The sequence below is a fragment of the Saccostrea cucullata genome, unplaced genomic scaffold (assembly GCF_032062105.1).
Source record: "Saccostrea cucullata isolate Sc308-1 unplaced genomic scaffold, CSIRO_AGI_Scuc_v1 ctg2233, whole genome shotgun sequence".
In the NCBI taxonomy this organism is placed as follows: domain Eukaryota; kingdom Metazoa; phylum Mollusca; class Bivalvia; order Ostreida; family Ostreidae; genus Saccostrea; species Saccostrea cuccullata.
The window spans coordinates 110453-135239 of NW_026919729.1; the positions used below are offsets into that span (position 1 = coordinate 110453).

The 24787-nt window shown below is 32.2% G+C and overlaps 2 protein-coding genes and 1 long non-coding RNA gene across 5 annotated transcripts; all 3 read right to left on the bottom strand.

Moving 5' to 3' along the window:
- Window positions 1-2878: 2878 nt before the first annotated feature.
- On the bottom strand, window positions 2879-7793 carry LOC134236629 (uncharacterized). Of its 3 annotated transcripts, none has more exons than XR_009985656.1 (6): window positions 7682-7793; window positions 6126-6163; window positions 5477-5522; window positions 5038-5112; window positions 4673-4752; window positions 2879-3141 (listed from the first exon to the last, which is right to left on the bottom strand). It is a non-coding gene; the product is annotated as an uncharacterized LOC134236629 (long non-coding RNA). The 3 variants fall into 3 exon arrangements; XR_009985658.1 differs by lacking the exon at window positions 7682-7793 and adding an exon at window positions 7442-7578; XR_009985659.1 differs by lacking the exon at window positions 7682-7793 and adding an exon at window positions 7442-7578 and having other exon boundaries at window positions 6093-6163.
- Window positions 7794-9299: 1506 nt separating this feature from the next.
- Window positions 9300-14493, bottom strand: LOC134236711 (kelch-like protein 6). The gene is made up of 4 exons (XM_062718902.1): window positions 14455-14493; window positions 12918-13136; window positions 11394-11645; window positions 9300-9796 (listed from the first exon to the last, which is right to left on the bottom strand). Exons 2-4 carry the CDS (start codon window positions 13129-13131, stop codon window positions 9300-9302), a joined length of 963 nt encoding a protein of 320 aa, XP_062574886.1. The 5' UTR covers window positions 13132-13136; window positions 14455-14493.
- Window positions 14494-18538: 4045 nt separating this feature from the next.
- LOC134236725 (kelch-like protein 38) lies at window positions 18539-21891 on the bottom strand. The gene is made up of 3 exons (XM_062718923.1): window positions 21804-21891; window positions 20296-20669; window positions 18539-19105 (listed from the first exon to the last, which is right to left on the bottom strand). Exons 2-3 carry the CDS (start codon window positions 20651-20653, stop codon window positions 18672-18674), a joined length of 792 nt encoding a protein of 263 aa, XP_062574907.1. The 5' UTR covers window positions 20654-20669; window positions 21804-21891; the 3' UTR covers window positions 18539-18671.
- Between the last annotated feature and the right edge of the window lie 2896 nt (window positions 21892-24787).

Below are 24787 nucleotides of genomic sequence, written 5' to 3' on the forward strand. Positions count from 1 at the left end.
TGCAAAAAAGGGAGGTAATAGCTACATGTAGCTCTCACTGGTATTGCATGCTTAAACTATATGAATTACATATTGTAATTTCACATGTATTTTAAACCAGATCAGTAAAGAAAGAAACACTTGAATATTTTTACTATGAATTTTATTATAAGGTTGATTATCTTTAAAAAATGGAACTTTTATTTTTTTGATTAGGAAAAAAAATATTTAGAATGTACATGTGCACTTAATTTTGTTTATTAAAAATAGTCAAAATTTGGAGATCTTGTGAAGGGTATCTAAATATTGATTTATAAATTTTTACTTCATTTATAAACAGCATAATCTTTATTATAACATATGCCTGTAATATACAACTTATTTGTTGTTGAACATTCCATTGTCTGTCTACATGTATTGCTTAGTAAATGTCTTGTAAATAAAAACATGATAGCATGCTGTTTGTTTACTTTGTCTTTTTTTCTCTCAATATGAGTCATGATATATAAATGGTGTGCATATCAGTTTAAATTATTTTTGTTGAATTCAGTTAACAGAAAAAATTAATAACTGAATATGATTATGTAGATAGTTACCTTCCATAAATATTTACATGTACTAGTAGCTGCAGATATGTAGCTTATGTGAAATCAGGTATACTTGAAACTCAATTAACCTGTATTTATTAAACAGAAATTTAGTGAACACATTCATATACCTATGCAGTATTTCATACTGAAAATACACTGTGTTAATTTTTTACTTATTCAACATAAAAATTGACCAGAAGTGATCTCAATGAAATAAAACATATCTAACAATATTCCCCCCCCCCAATTTTATCACAATTTAAATGTATATAAATTGATAAAAGAAACTGACTATACCATTAAAGAAAATCTTGAGTTGTCTTTCCTTGTTTAAAGAAAATATCTGATGCAATGAATGCTCCCTTGGGTTCATGACCCTGAATATTAATGAGGTTGGGAGGTGTGCTTAAAAAAGCCTCGATATCCTCTCTCAGTCCACTTTCTTCATATCCCGTATGCAGGTAACAAAAGTACAATGAAGCGCATTGAAGTGGTAAAATTTTCCATTTGGACGAACCGTTCTGAGTCATGTTTTGAACGTCAATAATAACATAGCGACACGTTCATTTCTTTAGAAACCAGAAAGGAATATTCGTCGTAATGTTTTAGGACACTACACTTCCCGCGACAAGCAACAGAATTTACATTGAAATTAAGAGTTTTAAATAAGAAATAGCTGTGTATAGAATACCCGCATATGTAAAACACGCATTGCAACGATTTGTCCATAATTATGATTTTATCATGTTTATTGGAGTTAGCATAGCACATGTTTCGGTCGAACACGTGCTTACTCTGTAGACCGTCAATTTCATTGGATGTTATATTTATGAAATACCTGTTCTACAGGTATTCGATTGAATCATTTGACCGAGTTTTCCTTTCTAAAGAAATGGGCGTGTCTAAAGATAGCTCAAAACGTTCCATCTAAACAGAAAATTTTACCACTTCAATGCGCTTCATTGTATATTGCTTCAAAAGTAAGGAAAGTTAAGGATTGACAAGTCATCGCCTGTCCATAGTACGGAAGCCCTGAAAGGACATTGACTTACGTGTTATGACTTATATGTTGTGACTTATTTATTATGAAGTTTTTGTTCCTAGTGACAACTAAGTATAAAGTAGATATGGAAAACGTAGAAGCATGGCATAGGTTTATTACAAAATGAGATATTTAGTTCAAAGTTAACTAATTCTTGTTGAATTGTAGTAAAGAAACTTGCCTGTATAATGTATTCTAGGGTAAAAATTGATTATATTGTTATTTGTGCTATGAGCTATTTTATTTTGGTTATCACATGTTTATTTTACCCAAAACGTGGTGTGAGAGATGGAGGGTACTTGTAGTTTCAGAAAAGAAAAGAATAATCATATTTAGCCTTTAACATTACGACAAGATAAAATGTAAGTTATATTCATGTGTTCAATCATTATGCCAACTTGAAGTTACAGATGAAAATTAAGTAACAACAAAGTTACAAGAAATAATATTTAGCAAATGAAAATGAAAATCATACGCAACGCAGTTTGAACTTTATTAGGCTCTTCCCTGGAGTTGAAGAGTTCCACGTAAAGAAGGACATGTGCGCAATACTTTTTATGTCTATATATGGATTGGTACACTTCTTCTAAAACAAATTTTGATGGAGAAAAATCTGGAAATTACTAGTATATTTTGTAATTTTTGTCTTTTTTCTTTGAAAAATGCAAAAGTTCATAATTTGATATCTTCCAAAAACCTCTGGTAATGCATGCTGATTTTTGTCTGTGAACATCTGATTGCACTATAATCTTAGATAAAGAATATCTTAAAAATTTAAAGGTAGGTAAGGTACCCTGCGTATGTCCTTAAGTTATAACAGAAGTATATCAACAGATAAGAATTAAGTTGTCACGTTTGTCTAAGATATTAAACTATCATTAATCCATTACAAACCATACTTAAAGCTGAACACGACTCGTAAATAGGCATGCGCCCTTTTCGATATCATTATCTACAATACTTCAACAGGTCTGGAAGATTTCTAAATATGGAAGTCAAGAACGATAACCTCAAGTTGCTATAAATATATTTCCTAAACACATCAGATGGTTTTCTGTCCACTCAGAATACAGGATTGTGACACACCTATGAAAAACCGTAAACAAAGAGCGTACACGTGGATTTTCTTTTTTCGTGAAAAAGATTTTTTTGATAATTTTGTTTGGAAATCAAATTAGATGTATTGGTTAAAAGAAATATTTTCTGTATATACAGAGGTCCTGTGTTGCAGTAGGTGCTAGTACTAAAAAGATCCCTCATTGCTCAATTAGCCATGTATGCCAGGTAAAGGACAAAATTTGAAGCTCTCCACAGACAAATGTTGGCATCCCCATATGAGTGAAAATTTCTCAAGAAGAATGTTAAACAACGAACAAATTAACAATAAACTATAGAGTCTTTGAATATGCAAATTCTTTTTTTCTGAGAAAGGGATCCTCAAATGATGTTCAGATATGGTTCATATGAGTAGTAAAGTACTGTATCATCCCAGCTAGTCTTCCTGAATTCAGCAACCTTTTGTTATATGGCCTGAAAAATATAAAATGTTAATGCATTAACATAAAAGTATATGATTGATATTTTTATAATTCATCATAAATTAATTGAATCAATAAAATAAAGTCACACTTGTTATCTTGAAATGCTCATGGGACTGCTGAAAAAAAAAAAACAGATATCCAAGAGATTCAGGGTAAGACACATAGAAAAAAAAAATGTCATTTAAGGGACTTTAAAATGACTGATATCTCAATGTGTTCAAAATATCACTCAGTGTCAACTGTCAAAGATATATATATCAAAGTTCAACTCTAAATAGAGTAAATAAAATTCATATACATGTATGCCATTTACAGTTGCTTATTCAATCTATCATTGTTCATTAATAATCTGCATGAGAAAGAGATATGCACAAAATGATCAAATTAAATTAACAAAAGTAAATAATATATATGCAATTCCAAGTGTTTGCAAATCATTCATCCAATCTGTAATACTGTCATGAACATCAACATACCCTAGGTAGTAAAAGTTTTTTGATTTTAAGATACTGCTGTGTAACTGTACTTATTTAGACTGCACTGTATTCACTTGTTTCCCAACAGTACATATTTTTCACATTATCTGAAATCCATCATTACTACCATGATGAGAGTTATGCCCCTTTTCTATAACCCCAAAATATTGCTTTCTTTCTGAATCTTACATAGATATTAACTAAAGTCTCCATAAAATAGGAATTTAAATTTTGAAAACTTATTATACCCCCCGCTTGAAAAGCGGGAGGGTATATAGTAATCGTTAATTCCGTCCGTCCGTCCGTCCGTCTGTCTGTACGTCCGTCCGTCCGTCTGTCCGTCCGTCTGTTACGCTTTGGGGTACCCATCTCTTATCCGCAACTCCTCTCATACCACTGAACGAAATTTGATGAAACTTTCACAGAATCTTTATTACATATTGCCATTGTGCACCTCCTATTTTACTTTTTGATCCCACACATATTTTTGGTTTCCCGGCCACAGGAAAACATGGACTTTTTCACCAGTTATAACCATATGGGAGGCGGGGGGTATCATTTAGTGAGCTCATCGCTCACAGTACCTCTAGTATTTTAATTTATACTTAACTTAAAAGCCAAGAAATGAACAAAATGATTTTCCAATATTTACATAGGACTTTCAAGATAAACATTCTGTTTCTAATTATGGCACATCCATTACCCTTGATTCTGGGATACTGTACTAGGATGTATTCATTCCAAAAATATGATGTATCGTGGCCCTGACAATCTTTAATAGATTTCATAATAAAAGGCTTCAGCCTTAAATATTCCAGAATAAAACTTTGACCCCCCACTGTGGACCCACCCTACTCTATAGCTATATGATCTGAACAAATGTAAATCTGCTCTTAACTATCTCAGAGTGTCTAATAATGACTTGCCTATTCTTGAAAAGAATTAAGATTTAATTTTTATGTCTACGGATTACTATTGTTCTCTCTATTTTATTGCTGTACTCCATATACATCAATGACATATCATGACCAGTAATCAACATACCTTCTCTTTGGACTTGACATCCTTTCCTAGATTCTCATGGTTGAAGCTTTCATCAGATAATTTGTTTTGTTACAGCTGAACTACAAATATGATTAATAAGTTAATACAATCCTCTACATTAAATTAATCCAAATAAAATACAAGCATTTGCAATAATATGGAAAGAAAACTGAGTGAAAAATACTGACAAATATCAATGCACTACATGCAAATCAGAAAAATATGTAATGCAATCATTTACAGTTTGCATAATATGCTGATTATGTATCAGCACAATTTTCAGTTCATTAAATTGTTTGCTGAAACAGAACCAACTGTATTTATAAATTCTCTTTTAATGGATTTTCTTCTGCCTTTGAACTTACATGTACTATTTTGCAGCATGATAATGTGAGAATTTTTTCACCCATTCTTCATGTTCTTTATTATTAAAGTATCTGCTGAAAATAGAACAGAATGTGATTAAATCTTTTGAGAATTAAACAAAAACAAAAATCACTGATGCATGATTTTCAATTATATTGACCCTTTCATCTCTCTCTCTCTCTCTCTCTCTCTCTCTCTCTCTCTCTCTCTCTCTCTCTCTCTCTCTCTCTCTCTCTAACTATATATAACTTTACTCAGGATTATTTTATACATGCATTGATATACCTGTACATGTAGATATTGGAGTAATTGGGCATGCTTAATATTATTTATTTATTTATTCCAATCAGCATGATCAGGATGCTAATAATTAAATAATAATGTTGCATATTAAATATGTTATAATTTTATCCTTACATTCACATATATAATACTCACATCAGGCAAACCTTGAACTTGCACATCACTGTCTTAAGAGTATATCCTACAATACACATTCGATCATTGCACATTACAAATGAATTGATTTGATTTTCTTTTTTAAAAGTTTATATTTGCCTTTTTTGTTTTATTTTAATGAAATTATAATTTTTGTGCAATTAATACAGTATCATCACTGATTTTTGTTTTATCTGGGATAGTACATGGTAGGGGGCATCTGTCTTTTGGGTCAGTTCTATGTACATGTATAAAAAAAAATACAATTATAGTTGGGCTACAAATGTAGTAATTCGACAGGCTTGTTTCAAAGTTCTGTCATTTCGGAATCCTGTTTTGTTTAGATTAATTATTTGTCCAGCTGTGTATCACATTAAATAAACAAAATATAACTATTACATTTATCATGATTATTAATATTATTATGGTTTTGGGTCAGTCTATTTTTATTAAATCTAGTAGCCTGGGAGTGGGATAGTGATATTATGATGATCTGACCAGTAAAAGCCTGAGTGAGCAGTGAAAGAAAACTATTTCTAGCCTGGTTCTACAATGATTTCACATTTGTACTTCATTATATACATTTTCTAAATTCAATAATGTTTGTTTATTTAACCTTATAGGGTCAATTGTGTAATTTTTGTCATACCTGGAGATGGCTGTTCAAAATGTACTCTACAGCTGTACCTGCAATAGACAAACAAAAAAGAAAATTACTTTTCATTTTAACAATATGTAAATTAAAAACATGTATTCTTACAAACAAAAACGCAAAACATCAATGTAAATTATCTTTAGCAATATCTTTTCATTACACAGATTGATGCAGGCATGCATGTAATTTATTATACCCCCCGCTTGAAAAGCGGGAGGGTATATTAAGTAATCGGTATGTTTGTCCGTCTGTTATGCTTTGGTGTACCCATCTCTTATCCGCTAATTCCTCTAATACATTATACCACACACTGAGTGATATTTGATGACTTTCACAGAATCTAATTATTACATATTGCAATTGTGCATATTCTATTTTACTTTTTGATCCGCCACATATTTGGGGTTTCCCAGGCAATACTTTACACATAGAAATATTCAAATTTTTCATAAACTGCATATGTGATTGATTGACTGACAAATGTATGTTGTTTAGAATGGCCCTCTCGAGAATTTTTCACTCATTTGGAGACACCACCACTTGCCGGTGGAGGGCTACAAATTTTGTGTGAGGGCCCAACCTTTGAGCAGGGAGGAATCTTTTTTGTGCCAGCACCAGCCACCTACAGCGACATGGGGCCTCGGTTTATACGGTCTCATCCAAGGACCAGTCTCCACGTCCCACAGTGGGATTCGAATTAGCGACATAAGGATTGACTCCTTACTCCCCGACTCTAGAGCAGATGCTCTAATCACTGCGCCACATGGGATACAACTGCATATGTTAAGTTTCATACCTGATATACACAAGTATGTGAGAACTGCATTGACATCATCTGATCATAAATTCTATGACATTAAATTAGAAAAGTAACAACTATATTTTGATCAGAAGGCTCTAGTGAAAACTGCATGATTGATATAAACAGCTGACACTATGAAAACTGCAAACAAATGTAAACAAACATTTAATCCTTTATCCAGGTACACATGTATATGTGTAGAGGAAATTCGGAAGAACTTCTTGTGCATACACATGAGTACGGATAGAATTAAATTTTAGTCTCTTGGTATTTGAAAAAAACACATATGGTTCTCACAAATCACTGGGTATTGATAAGTAAGAATAATGACTTTTATACGCGTATGCATGCATAGTAGACTACCTTACAAGTAGGAACGAACTATAGCACACCTGCATTTTCTCTTCAATTTTAGACATGCTATTAACAGCATTTGACAAACATGCCCTAAAATATTTAACCATTTTGTGCTAGAGGTAATCGAAAAAATAAATGAAATTCTACTTACGAGTGTTTTTGTTCACTAAATCAATGTATGTGGGTTAATCATGATCATCACAACTACTCCCTTCCACGTGGAAACATGTTTACAAAATCGAGAGGTGCTGTTTTGACACTTTAAAGTGCAATAGCACTTGACAGAATAAGAAACTGCAAATCTCCTTTCACTTTTCAGGTAAAGAAACGTTTGTTTTTCAACTTTTTGAAATTTACAAATTTTATAAATCGAGATAACATAAAGTTTTACCTCTTTTTCCATGTTGAATTTCTCTCTCGATTTTCACCTGTAGCATGTTGGTCTCGCTGAATTCTCGCGAGGAAAGTTGTTCGGACGTTTACGGATTTTGTTCATATTTTATTACGTTTATCTCCGAATTCTTCCGATTTATGCTAATGAGGTTAGGAGGTGTGGCTGAACACTTCTCGTATTAGGCACTGTCAGACGGGTATATAAACCGTTCGATTTCGTTACACCCGATTGCACACTCGAAACTCGTGGCCGACATGTATTACACTTTTAGAGGTCTTAGATTTTTTGGGTTTATTTCTTGTTTTATGTGCATTTTATGTTTGTTAATAAAGTACTGACCTGTATTTCCCATGATACTTTTGTCCTGTTTTGGAAAAGATACGTAAAATGTGATAATTTCATCGAGATTGTGTAGCACGCAGTGTAAGGTGTACGTCTACACTCGTCAGATCTCTACAGTAAAATACATTGGACTGACTAGCCATCTGCTCCTTATATACGGGTTGTAGGGAGAGCGTTGAAGAATGGGAAATGTGGCGGACTATGCCTATTTACGAGTAGTGTTCAGCTTTAATATGATACTGATATTTTTGTGCTCTAAATGTACTGTGGAATTAAAAAAAAAAGTATCCATTCTTCAGGTTTCCAAGTTTGAAAAGTCGCTTTGTCTTACTTAAAAGTAAGAAAAAGTGACTTTTCAAACTTGGAAACTTGAAAATATTAAAATGTCCGACAGATTAAAAGATTTTTTTTATTTGAATTTAGAGACTCGCGATTTCATGCATTTTATCCGTACTGAGTGGTTATTAAAGAAATTGTTGCTACTTTATTTAATTGTTTAGGAATAAAACGATAGAATTCAGCTTGATGGATGGATAATAATTTTTTGACAAAAACATTACCACTTACCATTAGTTTGCACAACGTAGATACACAATGCATTACGCTTGTCGTATTTTAACTTTTTTTTATTGTCCATTAAGGAAAGTGTACAAATTCACTGAAGTAAAACATTGCACATGGATAACCATAAACAGCAAAATGCACTTATTAGTTTGTCAAAAGCAATCTATATGCTGTTTTTACTGTTAATATACATGTATTATAAATGGATACTCTGAATTCAGTCAGGTAAAAACGTTTTACAGGAAAACTATTTTAGAATGCATTTTCAAAAATGGTCATGTGTTGATTTGTTAAAAATAACTAAATATAACTGTTAAACTGAAAGAACAAAATCAGTTATAGAATAATTTTAAAATATGACGTTCACAAAATATGATAAACACAGTAAATGAAAAAATATTTGATTTTTCTATAACAGTCCTGAAAATAGTTAAAGATGTAAAATTTGCGCATTACTAACCATGACAATTATAACCACTGAATTTGTTTTTCATTACTGAAAACCTTAGTTTACTTTAAAATAGTTTTTTATTCTTTCTTCTTTTACCCCAAATGAGAAATACACAGGAATATAATAGTTCAACGGTCACAAAAGCTCCTCTATTAATTTCATGTAACCAATAAATTGATACATTTTATTTTAATAAATATACCCCGGTAAACAATAAAAAATCTAAAAACAAATACTTCCGATATGATTTTGCGTAATTTATAATAAATTCATCTTGTGATCTGCTTGAAAAGGATTTATATTATGATCGCGTATCTTTCTACTATTCATCTCAAGAACTTGGAGTCTTTTTTCTGCTATTGCATGCCGGGTTTTTAGATCTAATTCCTTAAACTTTAAAGAGATTTTTTCCATCTCCTGTACATCATATAAGAGGTCTGTTAGGTTGTCGGCGTTATTTTGTTGACCTGACGTATAATTATAACTGGGCATCACGGGTATGGCACCATAATAAGCTTTTTTTTTAAATGTCTTTCCGTTGAGAAGATCAAAATCAATGTGGGCACAAAATTTAACAGCGGAATCTAGAAATTTCCGCAGGTCATATTTTTCAGCTTGTAGAATGTAATCCAGAAATGACGTCACTGTCAGACTCGTTCCTGGTTTACACATGCTTATCATAAATTCCTCACAATCAGCTACAACCGCAGACTGGTACTCATGTGCCAAAGGTAAAATCTGTAATACGCTGTGTTCTGAAAGGAAAAGAAATAAGTCCCTTATCAAAGACACTTCCTTCGTTTAAAGGGAATGGGGCGGTTGTGGCCATTTTCAGACTATTTTGATCTCCTTTAGAAGAAGAGTTCTATATAAAGATATAAGATTTAATCAATTTTTAAAACGAAATTTATGAAACTTTTCTTTGCCAAATGATAGTTGACAGCTTAAGATACCATATCTTAATTTGTTGACTCCCAAGCCTCCGTAATAAAGAAATTTTTAATACGCAAGTTTCGAGATTATCCCCCTTGTTGCGCTCTTTCGTTGAGGAGGGGAGTTTCGTTGCCGCGTAAACAGACAGGTGAGACAGATATATATTATTTATATATTGGATATATCGAAACAGATAATATACTGGTTTATCGTTACTTCATGATTGTCAGGATGCATTTTACAACTGGAGAATAATTAAGATATCAATTTTTAAAGCAAAAAAATCGTAACAAAAAAAAAAAGAAAATATATCAGTGGATGTGAGACTTTTTAGACGAGGGAAGAGATATCGACCTTTAATAAATACATGCATCTGATCATTGCAAGTCGGCAATCTAAATTACATATTGATCTTTTCCTTATTATAACTTTAAAAAAAACACTAATTGTTTAGAAAATGTTTGCACAATCAAGAAAATTGGTTACTTTTTATAAAGACTACAACGTTTCTTTCGTTTTCAAGCAATTATGCATAGTTGAGCTTGATAAAATCATCAAATGCATCACTGCTTAACCTCATTATCTTTCTATAACATTTAATAAATTCTAAAAGTCATAAATATAGTTTATTTATTCATACACGTTTGTATACAGAAGCAACCTGTCCCACCTCCATGCTGAAATGGGTACTTTTTGCACCTCCATCGTAGGAGAGTTACAATCTCGAAACTCGCGTATTAAATAGAACGGCACTCTACAGTATGTTGTAGTGTTGCAATTGATACTCTTCTTTTTAAATTTACCTAGGATACACTGCAAACAGTACATCTTTTTTCTACTAAGATAACATTAAATGAATACATTTGGAGACAGGTTGTTGTTCCTACATTCGTTGCTAGGCATTGCCAAAGGATATTAGGATAATATTTTTTTCAGGCAATCCCATCAAATTTCTTTGTATATCAGGAAACATTAACCTGTGTAACATCAATCTTTGAATGTTCGCAGAGGAACTATTTATATATTTTTTCCTCCATTATCTTATGTGCTGTATAAATGCTATATGTTAATTATTACTCATATAGAAACTACAAGATATGCTTTGATGAAAATTGTCATCTATTAAAGACGAAGGTAATTATGTTTGCATGATTATGTCACTGCCTCATCTATTGCAAAATCTAGAAATAATTCTATATATATCCACAATTAACTTTTAATATACACTCTAAAATAATTAGAAATACAAGTTAATATTTGACCTTTGTCTGCGGCACTTTTTTTCTTCCGAAAGTTCACTGCCTCGTTTGAAGATAAATAATTATATGATATAAATATGCGATCCCTCCGATCAGTAAGGATAATCTGCGGCTCAATGCGGTAAATAATATACATACATGTATAGTTAAACATTTTTACCTGTTATTGGGTGCTTCATGTTTGGATAAAAACATCTTAGAAACTCTACCACATCCTTTGCCTTTTTGTTTTTTAGAGTTACTTCCTTTGCAGTCATCTCTTTGAAATTTCCAGTAAACATGGCGTTAAACACTGGTGAATGTTGGGAAAGGACAGCTTTGTTTACATGAATTTTCTTATCTTCTACAACTAAAGTTACATCTGTTTCTGGAAAACCTATGTCGTCAAAGTAGTCTTCACCTTCTGATTGTGCTTCAAAACAAATCGAGAAAGTTATTCTGTAGACAAGAAAACAGAAATTATATATATATAATGTCCGTTTAATTGCTTAAAGGGACATGGAACTAGTTTCAACTGAATTGTTTTAAACCAGTTCTAATGCTTACAGTTTCTCACTAGAGCATCACCTAATAATCAGCAAAAAATTTGACATCATTTAAAGATTAACAAACGAGATACAGAACTTAAAATTCTTCAAAATGTTAACAAGAATTATGCTTTGTTTTTGTTTACATATAGAAAATATTCTATTTAAAACAAAATGAAATTCAGCAAATCCCTAGAAACTGTTTTTAAAATATTTAGAACAAATTCTTTATTCAAAAAATGGACATAAATAAAAAAAAGGACACAATGAGTCAAAATCATGTCTTTCTTTTAAGATATCTGTAGCATACAGAGAAAGACTTATGAAAATCATGAGTATACAGATAAGATATGACAATTTGCACGATATACGTGCCGTAAAAACAAAGATTGTACCTCCCGTTTCGTTAATTTCACTAAATAAATGAGCTTTTCTGTTCCTCTACTTAATGTTATGCCTTGTTACTAATAAGGAGGATATGCTTCATCGGGTATTTATGCCATAAATATATGTAATAAATTTGGGCTACAATCCAATAGTAGCTATGTATGATTTCTGATCCTTTGATCTTGACCTTCATGATTGTCCTAATTTGAAAAAAAAATGTGACATCTGATAGGGCGTTTATATTAGACACAATATGCCATAAATAATTATATTTAACCCATAAAGACATGCGAGGTAAAGCGGGGGATACAATTCTTTGAATGAAACATATGGAGATAACGAACAGTATTCAAGATCAAAAGTCCATTAAACAAATACAAAATAGGAGCAGAGCAAACACGGACCTACATCACAAGTGGGATCAGGTGCCATGGAGAAGTGAGCATCCCCTGCCGAACGGTCACACCCGCCGTGTTGTTTGTCTGTCTCTATTATGTTTGACTAGGCCTTTATCTTTTTTTCTTATCGAGCTGTACAGTGTACATGTACATGTATCAGCGTAAAGCCAAAATTTTAATATTGGATTTGAACTGATTTATTTCTGTGGAATGCTAAATATGACACCCTTAATGATTATCGAAATTGTAATGGTTTAGTATAAGTGAAGCTTGTTGAACTTAATTTGCTAGACTAAGTAATTCTTGGATTTGGGACAGACTTGAGTATTTTATATATTATAATTATATTATAAAATCTGTAATTACATATACCTTCCTCCAAAGGCGGTGTTTCATGCTTTGGGCCATCGTGTGAGGGTGTGGGCCATGTTTGATGACTCGGTGCCCCAGACATCGGAATTCCCTGCACTGTTCCCCAAGCCTGGACCGGCCTTGCAGCAGGTGCTGGTAGTTCCCATTGCACATTTTCGACAGTGTTTCTCAAAGGTTGTTCTCTGTTTCTGCTCTGAGGTTTTTTTGCAGGCATAATGTCTTCAGTAACATAAATTAGAAATTTGTTTTACAAATTACTCCACAGCTAGTAAACAAAGTAACAAACACTGACAAAGGTTACGACTTTTGTATAGTGTGTATGTGTTATATTGTGACATGTTTATGTGAAACAAAATATCATTTACCATTATCAATTATCATTATTTGCGCAGAAATGCAATGACGATGAAGCAAAAGCACGATGAAGCAATCTAGCGCGATGATGCATTGATGCAATAGCAATCACACTGCGATGACAATGGAATTATGCAATAAAGTTATGTTTACTACAACTCTATTGTGTTTAATATCGCATGATAGTCTCAACCTCGCATCATCAAATCATAGTCATAAATTGATTCTCTGTGGCACCGTTTTGTAATCGCCTCATGGTCATCGCATCACCACGTGCACGCTTTAGTTTGTGCGATAATGCAATAATGAACTACTTTCTCCTAACCGAATTCATATAAGTGTTACGTACTGTATCTCTGCAAGTCGTCTATTTTTCCCAATTCAGGATATCAGCGAGCGGTGCAGAAACCAGTAAGTGAAATATGGAGGCAATTTAAGTCATTGATCTTTGAATTAAATGTTCCTACATAAAATAAATCTTTGTTCGTCAATGGCCCCTAATAAGCTTTCTGGATAGTGTTTCAGAAAGAGGAAAATGTGTAATTACATTTTGACGAGAAGAAATCGTCGATATTGTAATTTTTCTAGATTGTCAAGATGTTTATTTATATAAAGTAAACTTTTTAAACAAAACAAAAAAAAAAGAATGATCTATGATATGCAATAATTATAATAACAAGGCTGAATATTCATAACATTTTGAATTTAGTGACATTTTGATGACATTGCTTTTTTGAGAACATAAGATACTGTAAACCAACTTTTATCTGCGTGCGAGAATTATTCGCGAGTTTCACGACCTACTTTAAGTCGCGAATATTAATCGCCGCGAACCATTTATATTGTTTTGTTCTTGTAGAAAATGTTCCTTATTCGTGAAAATTTTTCGCCCTGGATTGATCAAAAACTGGATAATCGCGAATAAAAGATAACGCAAATAATATTAGGTTTTAATGCAGTAAGAGGTTTTTAAAAATGCACGTAAAGACATGCGCTTTATTGAATATTAACTGTTTTGAACCAATACGATAGTTTGTTTTCCTGACAGTGTATGGAGCCCTTATTCTCTAATCAATTTGTATAAGTTCATGTACATAAAGATTTTTTTTAATAATGAAATTTGATAAACATTCAATAATCGTTGATCTCGGCGAAAAACAATACAAAATGACAAATCGCTTACCTGACAAAATAAACAAGATATAATGTCTTCCGAGTCTACACTTTTCTACGTCTCTTGGGTTTTTTAATCGTGTGTGCAAGTCATCATAAAAATCAATACAGAAATGCACTGAAGTAAATGGCGACAACCTGCACACGCAAAGAAATTAAATGTACGACAACAAAAGGTTGTCTTGATAGCAAGAATGCGACATGACTTATTGTTCCGTGTCATACAAAACAAAAAATGTTCTCCTCAGTTGCAAATCGTATCGCTGATGCTACTTTATTTCTACCATATACGGTGCTTCCATATCAATATGACTAATCATTGCTTTGCTGTTCTTTATCAGAAAAATTTTAAAGATATTTTCTATATTTGTACTTTGGTAAAACGTTGATCCTCCATTTTGACCCCACCAAGGATGCCTTGAACAAAATCTACAGTATTTGGGTATGCTTCCATATCAATATGACAAAACAAATAGTTTTCCTCTTCTTGAAAAGACTTTTCCTATGTAGGTCTTTGATCCGCCATTGTCCACAAACCTACCCTCTGGGGTCATCATTTGAACAAACTTGAATCTACATTTCCTTAGGTGATCCCATTTCAATTTGAAAAATCATGGGTTGAAATTGTAGTTATGGCAGATTAATTTGCCCTTCTACCAAATTAATCTCATTTAATTGACGGAAGCACATATAATATTGTTAAAACTATTAATGGTACGAATTGCCAAAAATCTAAAAGTCATCATGGTACGAGTTAATTCGTTGGTATCACTTCCGCTTCCGCCACTCAGGAAAAGAGCGCGGCAAAGGAAATCTCCATTACAGGAGGAACATCATATCGATGTCTGTGGCGGGTCCGGGGGGATAAGTGGGAGGGTTGTGAACATATCTGGCTTGTTGTTTCCCTGCCCAGCCAGCAGATAAGTTGGTGGGCACTCTGTTGGGTAGACAGGTTGTCTACAAAGTATCCAACCTATGGCAATGTTTAACAAAAGTAAAGTAAAAAGTCAAGTAAGAAGTTTTTCGATTGGGGTCTTTGCCAAGCCTGCAGGCCTGGGGCCCCCTCCACCTCTTGTAACAGGAGGGGAGGCTTAGTACTGGAGTACTTGGGTGTTAAAGTACTGCTGACCAGAAGCAATCACGGGAACCAGGGTATACAGATGTGCTTGCAACTCTCCCGGGCCAAAATGTCTAGAACCCAAATTTGGGAGCCCAGGCACCTGTGACCAACACAGGGCCACTGGTTTTGCCCGGTACTCTTTAGTCGGTATGCCAGTTGTCCTTCCCGGACCCTATTCTTTATTGTACATCTATGCAATGCGGCCTATTAACGCCAACTACCTTTTGTCCATCACAGTTATGAATAACACAAGATTGTACATGTATACTTTTTCAAGTCGTTAATAAATTTAATGAAAACCATCCAACTGTTGTCTATTGCAAAGTTAACACCAAGGAAAGGGAATAGAGACCTTATGAGCATAATGAATCATGTAGCAATGCATGTCAGGTCCCGCAGGGCAGCAATTACCTGACTGTTCAATTTATGAGATTTTAAAAGATGTTTTTCTAAATACTAGTATTCCTTTGTAATGTTTGTAAAACGTTTATACCCAATAGTGGCTACACTTCCCCGGGGATCATCATTTGAACAAACTTGAATCTAAACTGTGTATTGAACATTTAAACTTTTTTTGACCAATAGTTCTTGGGAAGATTTTTAATAGATGACACCAAAATCCCGACAAATCTTAATTATCTTCCAGTGGCTTTTCATCTGAAGAAACAATAATCCTCTGTACCCAAAGGTGCTCTGTGGAAAGTTTGGTTGAAATTGATCAAGTAAAGTTGATAATGTGAAACGTTTACAGACGGACAGCCAAACAGATAACAGATAAAATGTGATCAGAATAGCTCAATAATTATTAAGCTTTCAGCTCAGGTGAGCTTAACACGAAAATTTCTGTACCATTATCTTATCTGAATATTTATTACTGTACATAGGGACATTTTCGCCTCCTTTTATTTTCGTCTCTTTCGCCCTAGACAGAACTGGGCGGATTTTAAACAGTGCAAAATTGTTAGCAAGTGTTAAAGGGCGAAAATAATTTCATACACAATATCTATATATGACAAAAGTCTAACTTTTATACTATCATGCTTTAAGTTAAATTGGGGTAGAAACATCAGAGAAACTCCAAAAACATTAAAACACTTTTTGACGCGGTATCACTTTTAATATTTCCAGGAGAGATGTTTCTAAATACAGGTTAATGCTCAGAAAGAACAGATTAGTTTACCTAAATTTTCTGATCTTTCTCCGTCAAAGTGAAACTTGTTTCAGGAATGACGATGATAAACATTGGATTTGTCGAACTTGCGAAATTGACGATGAAATCATAGAAATAGTTTTATTTGCTTTCTTTACTGTTTTCTATTTCATGCACACAAACAAGTATTTCTTCATGATATCAAATATTTTACCAATTGAAACATAAAAAATTAATCAGGCGACTCCCTTTGTATATGAATGAGTGATCTCTTCCTTGAAAAATTATTTGTCTTGAATTCTTCATTTTTTTTGCATAAAATACTTTTACATGTATTTTTTAATATTACCAAATAGTTTAAGAATTCCATTGGTAAAACTTATTCACAAGATGTTAAGCGGTCCGTGTAACACTTAACAATTAAAATTTCTAAAACGATTTAGAGATTTAGAATGTTAGTATAATAGTTCAAATATCTAACTTTCAAAACCTCAAACTGATTTCGTATATTGAAATTTAATATTTTATTTCAAAAATCTAAAATTTCAAATTTCCAAACAGGTTTAACATTTTGAGCTTTTAATTTTTTACCTTAAATACCGTATTTAAAATTCAAATTTCCAAAAACAAATTTTGTATTTTAAACTTTTGAGTTTTTTATCTACCGTTTGTTTACGCTTAACAATCTAACATTCTATAAAATTTTCGTCGTTTGATTATTCAAAATTTACTTCAAACTTCCAAATTTCAAACGCTTTAGATTTTTATAAATTTAGAATTTTGATTTAAAAACTCAACTTTTAAATAAACAAATCACGTTTGTATATTCTGAGTTTTTAGAATTTTAATTCAAATGTCCAAAATATGAAACTCTATATCTGGTTTAACTTTTGGATATTTAAAGAAAAATTCTAAAAACTTAAAGTGTTAAGTTATTAGAAATTTGAACATTTGAATCAAAATTCAAAATTTCTTAAAATCTTAAACGTTTCAAAGTAGGATTTTAGAAGTTTGAATCTAATTTTAAATAATCGAAAGAAGAAAAATATTACCAAACTTTAGATTGTTAAGTGTAAACTTTCTGAACAAACGGTAGACTAGAAACTCAAACTTTTAAATTTCATTAATCGTTATCGGTAATTTGAACTTTGAAAATTTAAGGTAAAAATCTAAAATATTAAATGTCTAAAACCTATTTGTGAAAATTTAGATTTTTGAACTAAAATATTAAATTTCAATATACCAAATCAGTTTGAGTTTTTGAAAGTTAGATATTTGAACTAATATATTAACTTTCTAAAACTCTAAATCGTTTTAGAAATTTGAATTGTTAAGTGTTACACGGACCTTAAGTCTTTATTGGTTCTCCAATAATTAGTGGGAATACAGTCCCAGTAAAAGGGATTCGGTGCTTGTTGCTGTGAAACATAGAATTAGAGACCTAATTATTTGAAAAATGTCACAGTAATATAGATTAATACGTAAAAGTTACAAAATTTTTAAGAATGATTTTAAAAAAAAATTTAAAACTTTTTTTATAAACAGAAACCAGCGATAAAACATTTGCATAAAAAAAATCAAATTAATCATAATGATCAATACAATGCCTAACAATTTAGGAAAGATTGAATAAGTTGAATTTCTCAATTCCCTAATTTTGAAACGAATAAGAGCAATTTGTAAAATTATCAGAAAAATATAATGAATATGTTTACACAACATAAGAAACATAAAGGAATGTACCAGTCTGATAAAAAAAAAACCCAGCAATGATATACCACAAATTGTAAGATATCTCTCATTTTCAAAATTTCAAAGTCAAATTCAAATTTAATACGTTTGCATGTTAAAATCCTATATAAAGACTATGAAAAAGTTGTTCTAAGAATAAGTTGTCGATTGATTTGATACCGACATTATACGTGGTTAATTATTTTATGAACATTATGCAGAGAACTCAATCAGACAACATAAGATTGTAATCTGCAGTAACTGGATCCTTATTGCTTTTTCTTCTTTTATTCATCTCAAGAAAGTGGAGTCTTTTTTCTGCAATTGTATGCTGATGTTTAGGGTCTATATTCTTGAATTTCTCAGAAATTCTTTTGTCTACTGTGGGCTTGTATTGATATTTACCCCTCTCGTAATCATACGAACGATTAAATATTTTTCCGTTTAGAAGACCATAGTCTACACGGGCACAAAACTTCATTGCAGCATCCAGTAACTTTTCTAGGCCATATTTTTCGGCTGCTATGATGTAATCCAGTAGTGACGTCACTGTCAGACTTGTTCCTGGTTTACACATGCTTATCAAGAGCTTCTCACAATCATCAACAAGAGGCGACTGGTATTCGTGTGCCAATGGTAGTATTTTCAGTACATTTTGTTCTGCAAACGAATAATAATATAGTTTACGTAGATTCAAGTTTTCCGTTGATTGAATAATTAATGAACAAATCATCTAATCAATAATAAACATATGTTGTTTCACATTGTAGAAGTTCCACTCACAAAGTTTCACATCGGCCAGTAAATGTGTACCCCCTTGTTTAATCGGTTTTTCTGTTAAATATTCTGAGGCATGGGCCCAGCTCTGTCATTGCGGGAAATTGAACTCTTACTTATTACCAGCTGCCCGTTGCCACAACTTGAAAGGTAAATTTTCTCAGTCAAATAATGAAAATGACATTAATGCCTAGTAAACTTGAATTTTCATATTTTTGAAGTGAATAGGAAATAAAAGTATTTTGTTTCAGTGTATGAATTTCAAATTCTATATGAAATCATGATATTGTATATTTTTTGTGTTTGTAGATCTGTCATTGCTTTTTTTTCATTTCCTAATAATTTATAAACTGAATGTGCGCTTTCCTTCTCCACTTGTTTAAAAAATAATACTTAAAATTATGTATTTTTATGAGGATAGATCTGTCATGATGTTGGGACCATCTACATGTCATATCCCTCTTAAACACTTAAAATAATTTATATCACCAGGAGTGAAGATTGATTGATTGTATGTTGTTTAACGCCCCTCTCGAGAATTTTTCACTCAGGAGAAGAAGATTTTTAAAGTCTCCATTATTCATTTTGGTTGTTTTAGCCCCAACCCTCGGGGCCCGAGGGGAGGGCGCATGAAATTCACAAAATTTGTTTCCATTTACCCATATATTCATACTTGTGCTCCCCTTCACCTATACATGTAGTTGACGAAAACCAAAATTGATTGAAAATGGTTCAGTGGTTCCAGAGAAGAAGCTACATGTAAAATTTTCAAAACTTTACGACCGACGTACGACCAAATCAAGTCGAGAAAAAAACTTTTTTCTCGACTTGACGGAAAAGGCCGAGTGGTGTTCCGATTGACGACTGAGTTAACTTAGGTGACCTAAAATGTTCAAAAATTGTTAAGCCATTTCTGTCTAACTTAAAGAGTTCAAGGGTGCACCAAAGTGTACAACGCCAAACTATAAGTAAAATGACGCATGATATTTTTAGGACCAAAAAATATCAATAGCTTCTGTATACTTCTATACTACATGTTGGATGTTGGATGTTGGATGTATTTTATTTTTTACCTGTGACCTCATGTTTCATGTTGGGATAAAAACATTGGAGAAATTCTACAACATCTTGGTATTTTTTGTCCCGAAGTGGTACCTCCTCTTGTGTACTTTCCTTGAAATTTCCACAAAACATAGCTTTAAACATTGGTGAATGTTGAGAAAGGGCAGCTTTATTGGCGTGAATTTTTTTACCCTCCACCACCAAAGTCACGTCTGTTTTTGGAAAGTTAAGATCTAACAGTTCTTCGTCATTGCTTTCATCATCACTGCTTTTATCATCATTACTTTCATCGTCATTCTTTTCATCGTAATTTCTTTTATCGGCCATATTGTTGATTTTGACAATCTCAGTCTCTGGCGGCGATGTCATTTTTGTTTTGTTACGTCTAGATAAAAAAAAATATTGAATGCCGTAAACTGAATCATTATTTTTGATTACTACCTTCTTTTTCAGACATATTTTACAAGTTTAATGAAACATGCAGATAAAAATTTGAAATACATGACTTTTCTATACGTTTTATTCATGCTAACATTTAAAAGAAAGATTGTTTTAATTTTTATCTTTCTTAAAAGAATAAGTCTTTTTTATACATAGTTTATTTATAGTCCTTATATAATCTACATAAGCCCAAACAATTCAGAACACAACATATTCACTGGATTTAAGGCGCCGTATTCACCGAAATATTAGTGCGCGTGCAGTGACAGCAGCTTCGATTTGGTCAATATAGATAGTTTTTAGTAGGTCTCCCCAAATTAACATGAAGGGTTATTTTCCACCGGCCGCCATATTGGGGGCCAACATGCTCATATTCCTTCATTATTCAAAAAACTTTAACTTTTTGTACTGGCAATTGTGGGGGTGGTAAGCATTTGTTGGATAGGAAGCATTTGTTAGATCCTCCTTTATTTTATAAGTTTTATTTCATATAGATTTTCACTCAAATATTTCTGTTACACCTTCTGAGAACATCAAAAGAGTCCATAGTTATAAAATAGGAAAAATATCGAAAAATTTACAGAATACATTTATTTGAATATTTTTATTTTGACGTTACTGGAAAATCTTTCAAAACAATGAAATAAGTTTACTAATTTTAAACGAAGGGAGAGGAATGCTAGCAATCGAATCTTAAAAATGGGTGGATCAAAAGTTTTTCTAAAGTGCTGTGTGCTTTTCCACACTCAGATATAGTTTAAAGTATATACCATATGCTTGTCCAAATTGGTTGTTTCAAGTCAACATAATTATTAGACGACATATTTATCTGACAACGCAACAAAGCCCAAGTCGCCATGATTAATTATTTCTAAAATCTGTTGTTAAGTTATAACTGGATGACACAAACTGGTCTGAACGCGTTTTCTAATAAATTTTTAAGCGCAGCGTGACAATGCGTTTCTTTTTCAAGTGCTTGTGTATCTTTTATTTCAAATTTGCTTATCCACATTAATCCACAGGTCCAAATAAAAATCACTTTATGTGTGCCAAACTTTAGTTAAGTGATATATCTTACCTTAAAAATCCCTGACAGTCAATGAATCGCCAATGGAAAATCCCCGTTTGTCTAGTTTCCTTTTAAATATCCGGGCTATTATTAGTTATAAATACATTACCAATGAAATATTTGAATCTGTGAAAAAATGAAATTAAATGCAGAGTCAACTGTACAAGTTTTGCTTTAAAACTCAGATTCTTTCCCTTCGATATTTGTTTCAGAAATTATTCTTAGATTTAAAAAAAAAAACAAATTTTAATCGTAATTCTATAGAAAAATAATGTCCACAATAATAAAGCATTTAAGTGATAAAATGCTGTATCAAACAAATGCTGTAAACATTTTTAAAGATATAATGTCTACTGAAAGATGAAGTGAAAATTAAATGCGGTGTCGTGCATATTTTCTCTCTCTCCTTCTCTCTATGTATCGGTCATTCTTCGTAAAATTTTTAAAATTGCAAACAATTCAGAAAAGTTAAAGAGAACGAACAGTGATTGATCTCCAAAAAAACTATAAACAATACAAATGTTGGGAGACAATAAAACAGCAACCTCTGAATTTGTTAACATGAATATTTTAACACCGAAAGAATATCTTGTCTTTATCATATGCATGTCATGCTTTCAATAACAGCCTTTCAAAGACCATTCATGTCCAACTTCGCCCTTCATTGATAAACATATAATTATCATTGCTGCAGTGATGGTTTTCACTGAAAGTACAGAATTAAGCAGGTGCATTTAAAAAAAATATGCAATTTTTTTTTATATACAATGTACTTTTATCTCGATAAAATTTTTTGTATGTAAATATTTGTTTTAAGTGATACTTTCTATCTGTTAAACAATAAGATATTTACTAACTGTGAAAGTTTTATCTTTATATCTCACATTGTTAAAATTTCTCTCATCAGAATGGTAACTTGCACGTCAACATAATTTCCTTGTATGAAGAGATAATTATCGGTGACGTTGTGTATATGTTTCTTGCAAACTGCCATACGTAATTTATCTTTCTTTTAAAGAGCAGAAATATGCCATGATACATTTTTAGTTCAAAAGTATTATATTAGTAATTTGTTGATAATATATTTTTCTCAATGACGTAATTTATTCTGCAAAATTTGTGAGGAATCAAATTTTCAAGATTCCGCTTTTACTGAACAAAATCTATAAATATGAAATATTGGTATGATAGTGTATTCATGGATACTGAAATATGTCTCGAAGTTTATAGGAATGATCTTGAGAAAGTTATGTTACAACGCACAAGAAAGTAATTCCGACTTGAATCATATTGTTATATAAATTACAATTTATACAATTAGATGATGTTGACATATGACACAAATCAAACCACATAATTACAAACCAATTGTGTTTATCCTCTTTGAATGTACCAAAAAATTTCATAGATGTAGTTAGACCTTTGTGTTTTCCTAAGCAATTAACATCAACCGGAGGATAAAAATTTTGATAACAATAATTTTTTTTTATTGTTTCAAACTATTTTTTTTGTTAGCTGGATCACAGCCATTCACTTGAAATGAATCCAATGTATGATGAAAAAGGACGTAAAGAAACAGTATTACCAGCTAATTCACGCTGTTGTTATCGAAGGAAGTGCAGAATTGCCTTAACCCCTTTTTAACACAAACACTTGAGGGCGCTTTGGTTGAAACTTCCTTCTTTAAATTTTTTTTTCAGGATCAACTTGGTCGGTTCCATTTTTCTATTGTGTATCATTAATTTAAAACTTTCTTTTTAAATTTTCCATTATCAACCTGGGTCAGTAAAATGAAGAATATGGAGATAACTATCAGTATTTAATATCAAAGTCCATAAAACAATACAATATAGGAGCAGAGCAAACACGGTCCTCCAAAACAGAGGTGGGATCAGGTGCCATGCAGGAGTGGGTGAAAACTGCTTTTCCTTTTTGAATTTTCAAACGAACAAATACCACGGTATATCACTCTCAACATGACAAGTCTAAACTTAATGTAATAAATCAGTACTTAAGCATGTAGGCCTTTTGAGACGAAACTATGGCCTCACGGAACAATTAAAGGGATCGAGCTTGAAATAACTTTTCCGGCTCAAAAAATTATGAACTTTCAAGAGATTGAATGTGAAAGATTGATTGACTTGAGGAACAGCTATGTTTATTCTCTGTCCCAACTTGTGGGCCTCTAAATGTGGCAGTAATCCATTCCAAGATAAATCCATGCACCATTTTTGTGGGAGTCATTAACTTTCTGACCATAAACAAGAATGTGGATTTAAAGGAATCCACTACGTCCGTTTCTTTTCCACAACTGAGAAGTGCGTATCGAATTCGTATTCTAATCTTGTTAAACCCACCTTTCCCTATGTACATCATGTTACAATGTCACTGTGGTGCTGGAGGTCATATTGTGCAATATTTTGCCTAAGATGTGTAATACTCTATATTTGAGACCTCTTTACTAACCCCCATTTTTAAAATTGTGTTTCACTTCTTTCGTAATTAATTTTAATAAATGACATATTTCACTTTTATATTTACATGAAGTTTTTAGCTCTACTGGTCAGAGACCAGAAGATCTTTTGCGATAGTAAGGTGTCCGTCCGTCTTTCTGTCTGTCTGTCTGTCCGTCTGTCTGTAAACAATTTTTCAAAACGCTACTCCTCCTACAATTTTGGTCTGATTTTATTATAACTTAGCAAACAAGTAGACTACACTAAGAAACATAAAATAGTTCATCGGTTTTTGATTTCGATGAACGGTGTTGCCATGGTTACTAAAAATAGAATTTTCTGTGAAATAACTTTAAAACTTTACTCATCCTACAGTTTTGGTCTGATTTCAATATAACTTGGTACACAAGTAAACTACATTAAGGTACATAAAATAGTGCATCGGTTTTTTTTTATTTCGATGAACAGTGTTGCCATTGTAACTACAGATAGAAATGTCTGTGAAATTCCTTTAAAACGCTACTCCTTCTACAGTTTTGG

Coding starts and splice junctions, on each gene's coding strand:
- LOC134236711 (XM_062718902.1), bottom strand. CDS start 13,131: ATGCCTGCAAAAAAACCTCAGAGCAGAAACAGAGAACAACCTTTGAGA. Junction 11,646..12,917: donor AACACCGCCTTTGGAGGAAG/GTATATGTAATT, acceptor TTTGTTTTGAAG/CACAATCAGAAGGTGAAGAC. Junction 9,797..11,393: donor CATGAAGCACCCAATAACAG/GTAAAAATGTTT, acceptor TTTTCCTTTCAG/AACACAGCGTATTACAGATT.
- LOC134236725 (XM_062718923.1), bottom strand. CDS start 20,653: ATGACATCGCCGCCAGAGACTGAGATTGTCAAAATCAACAATATGGCC. Junction 19,106..20,295: donor CATGAAACATGAGGTCACAG/GTAAAAAATAAA, acceptor ATTCGTTTGCAG/AACAAAATGTACTGAAAATA.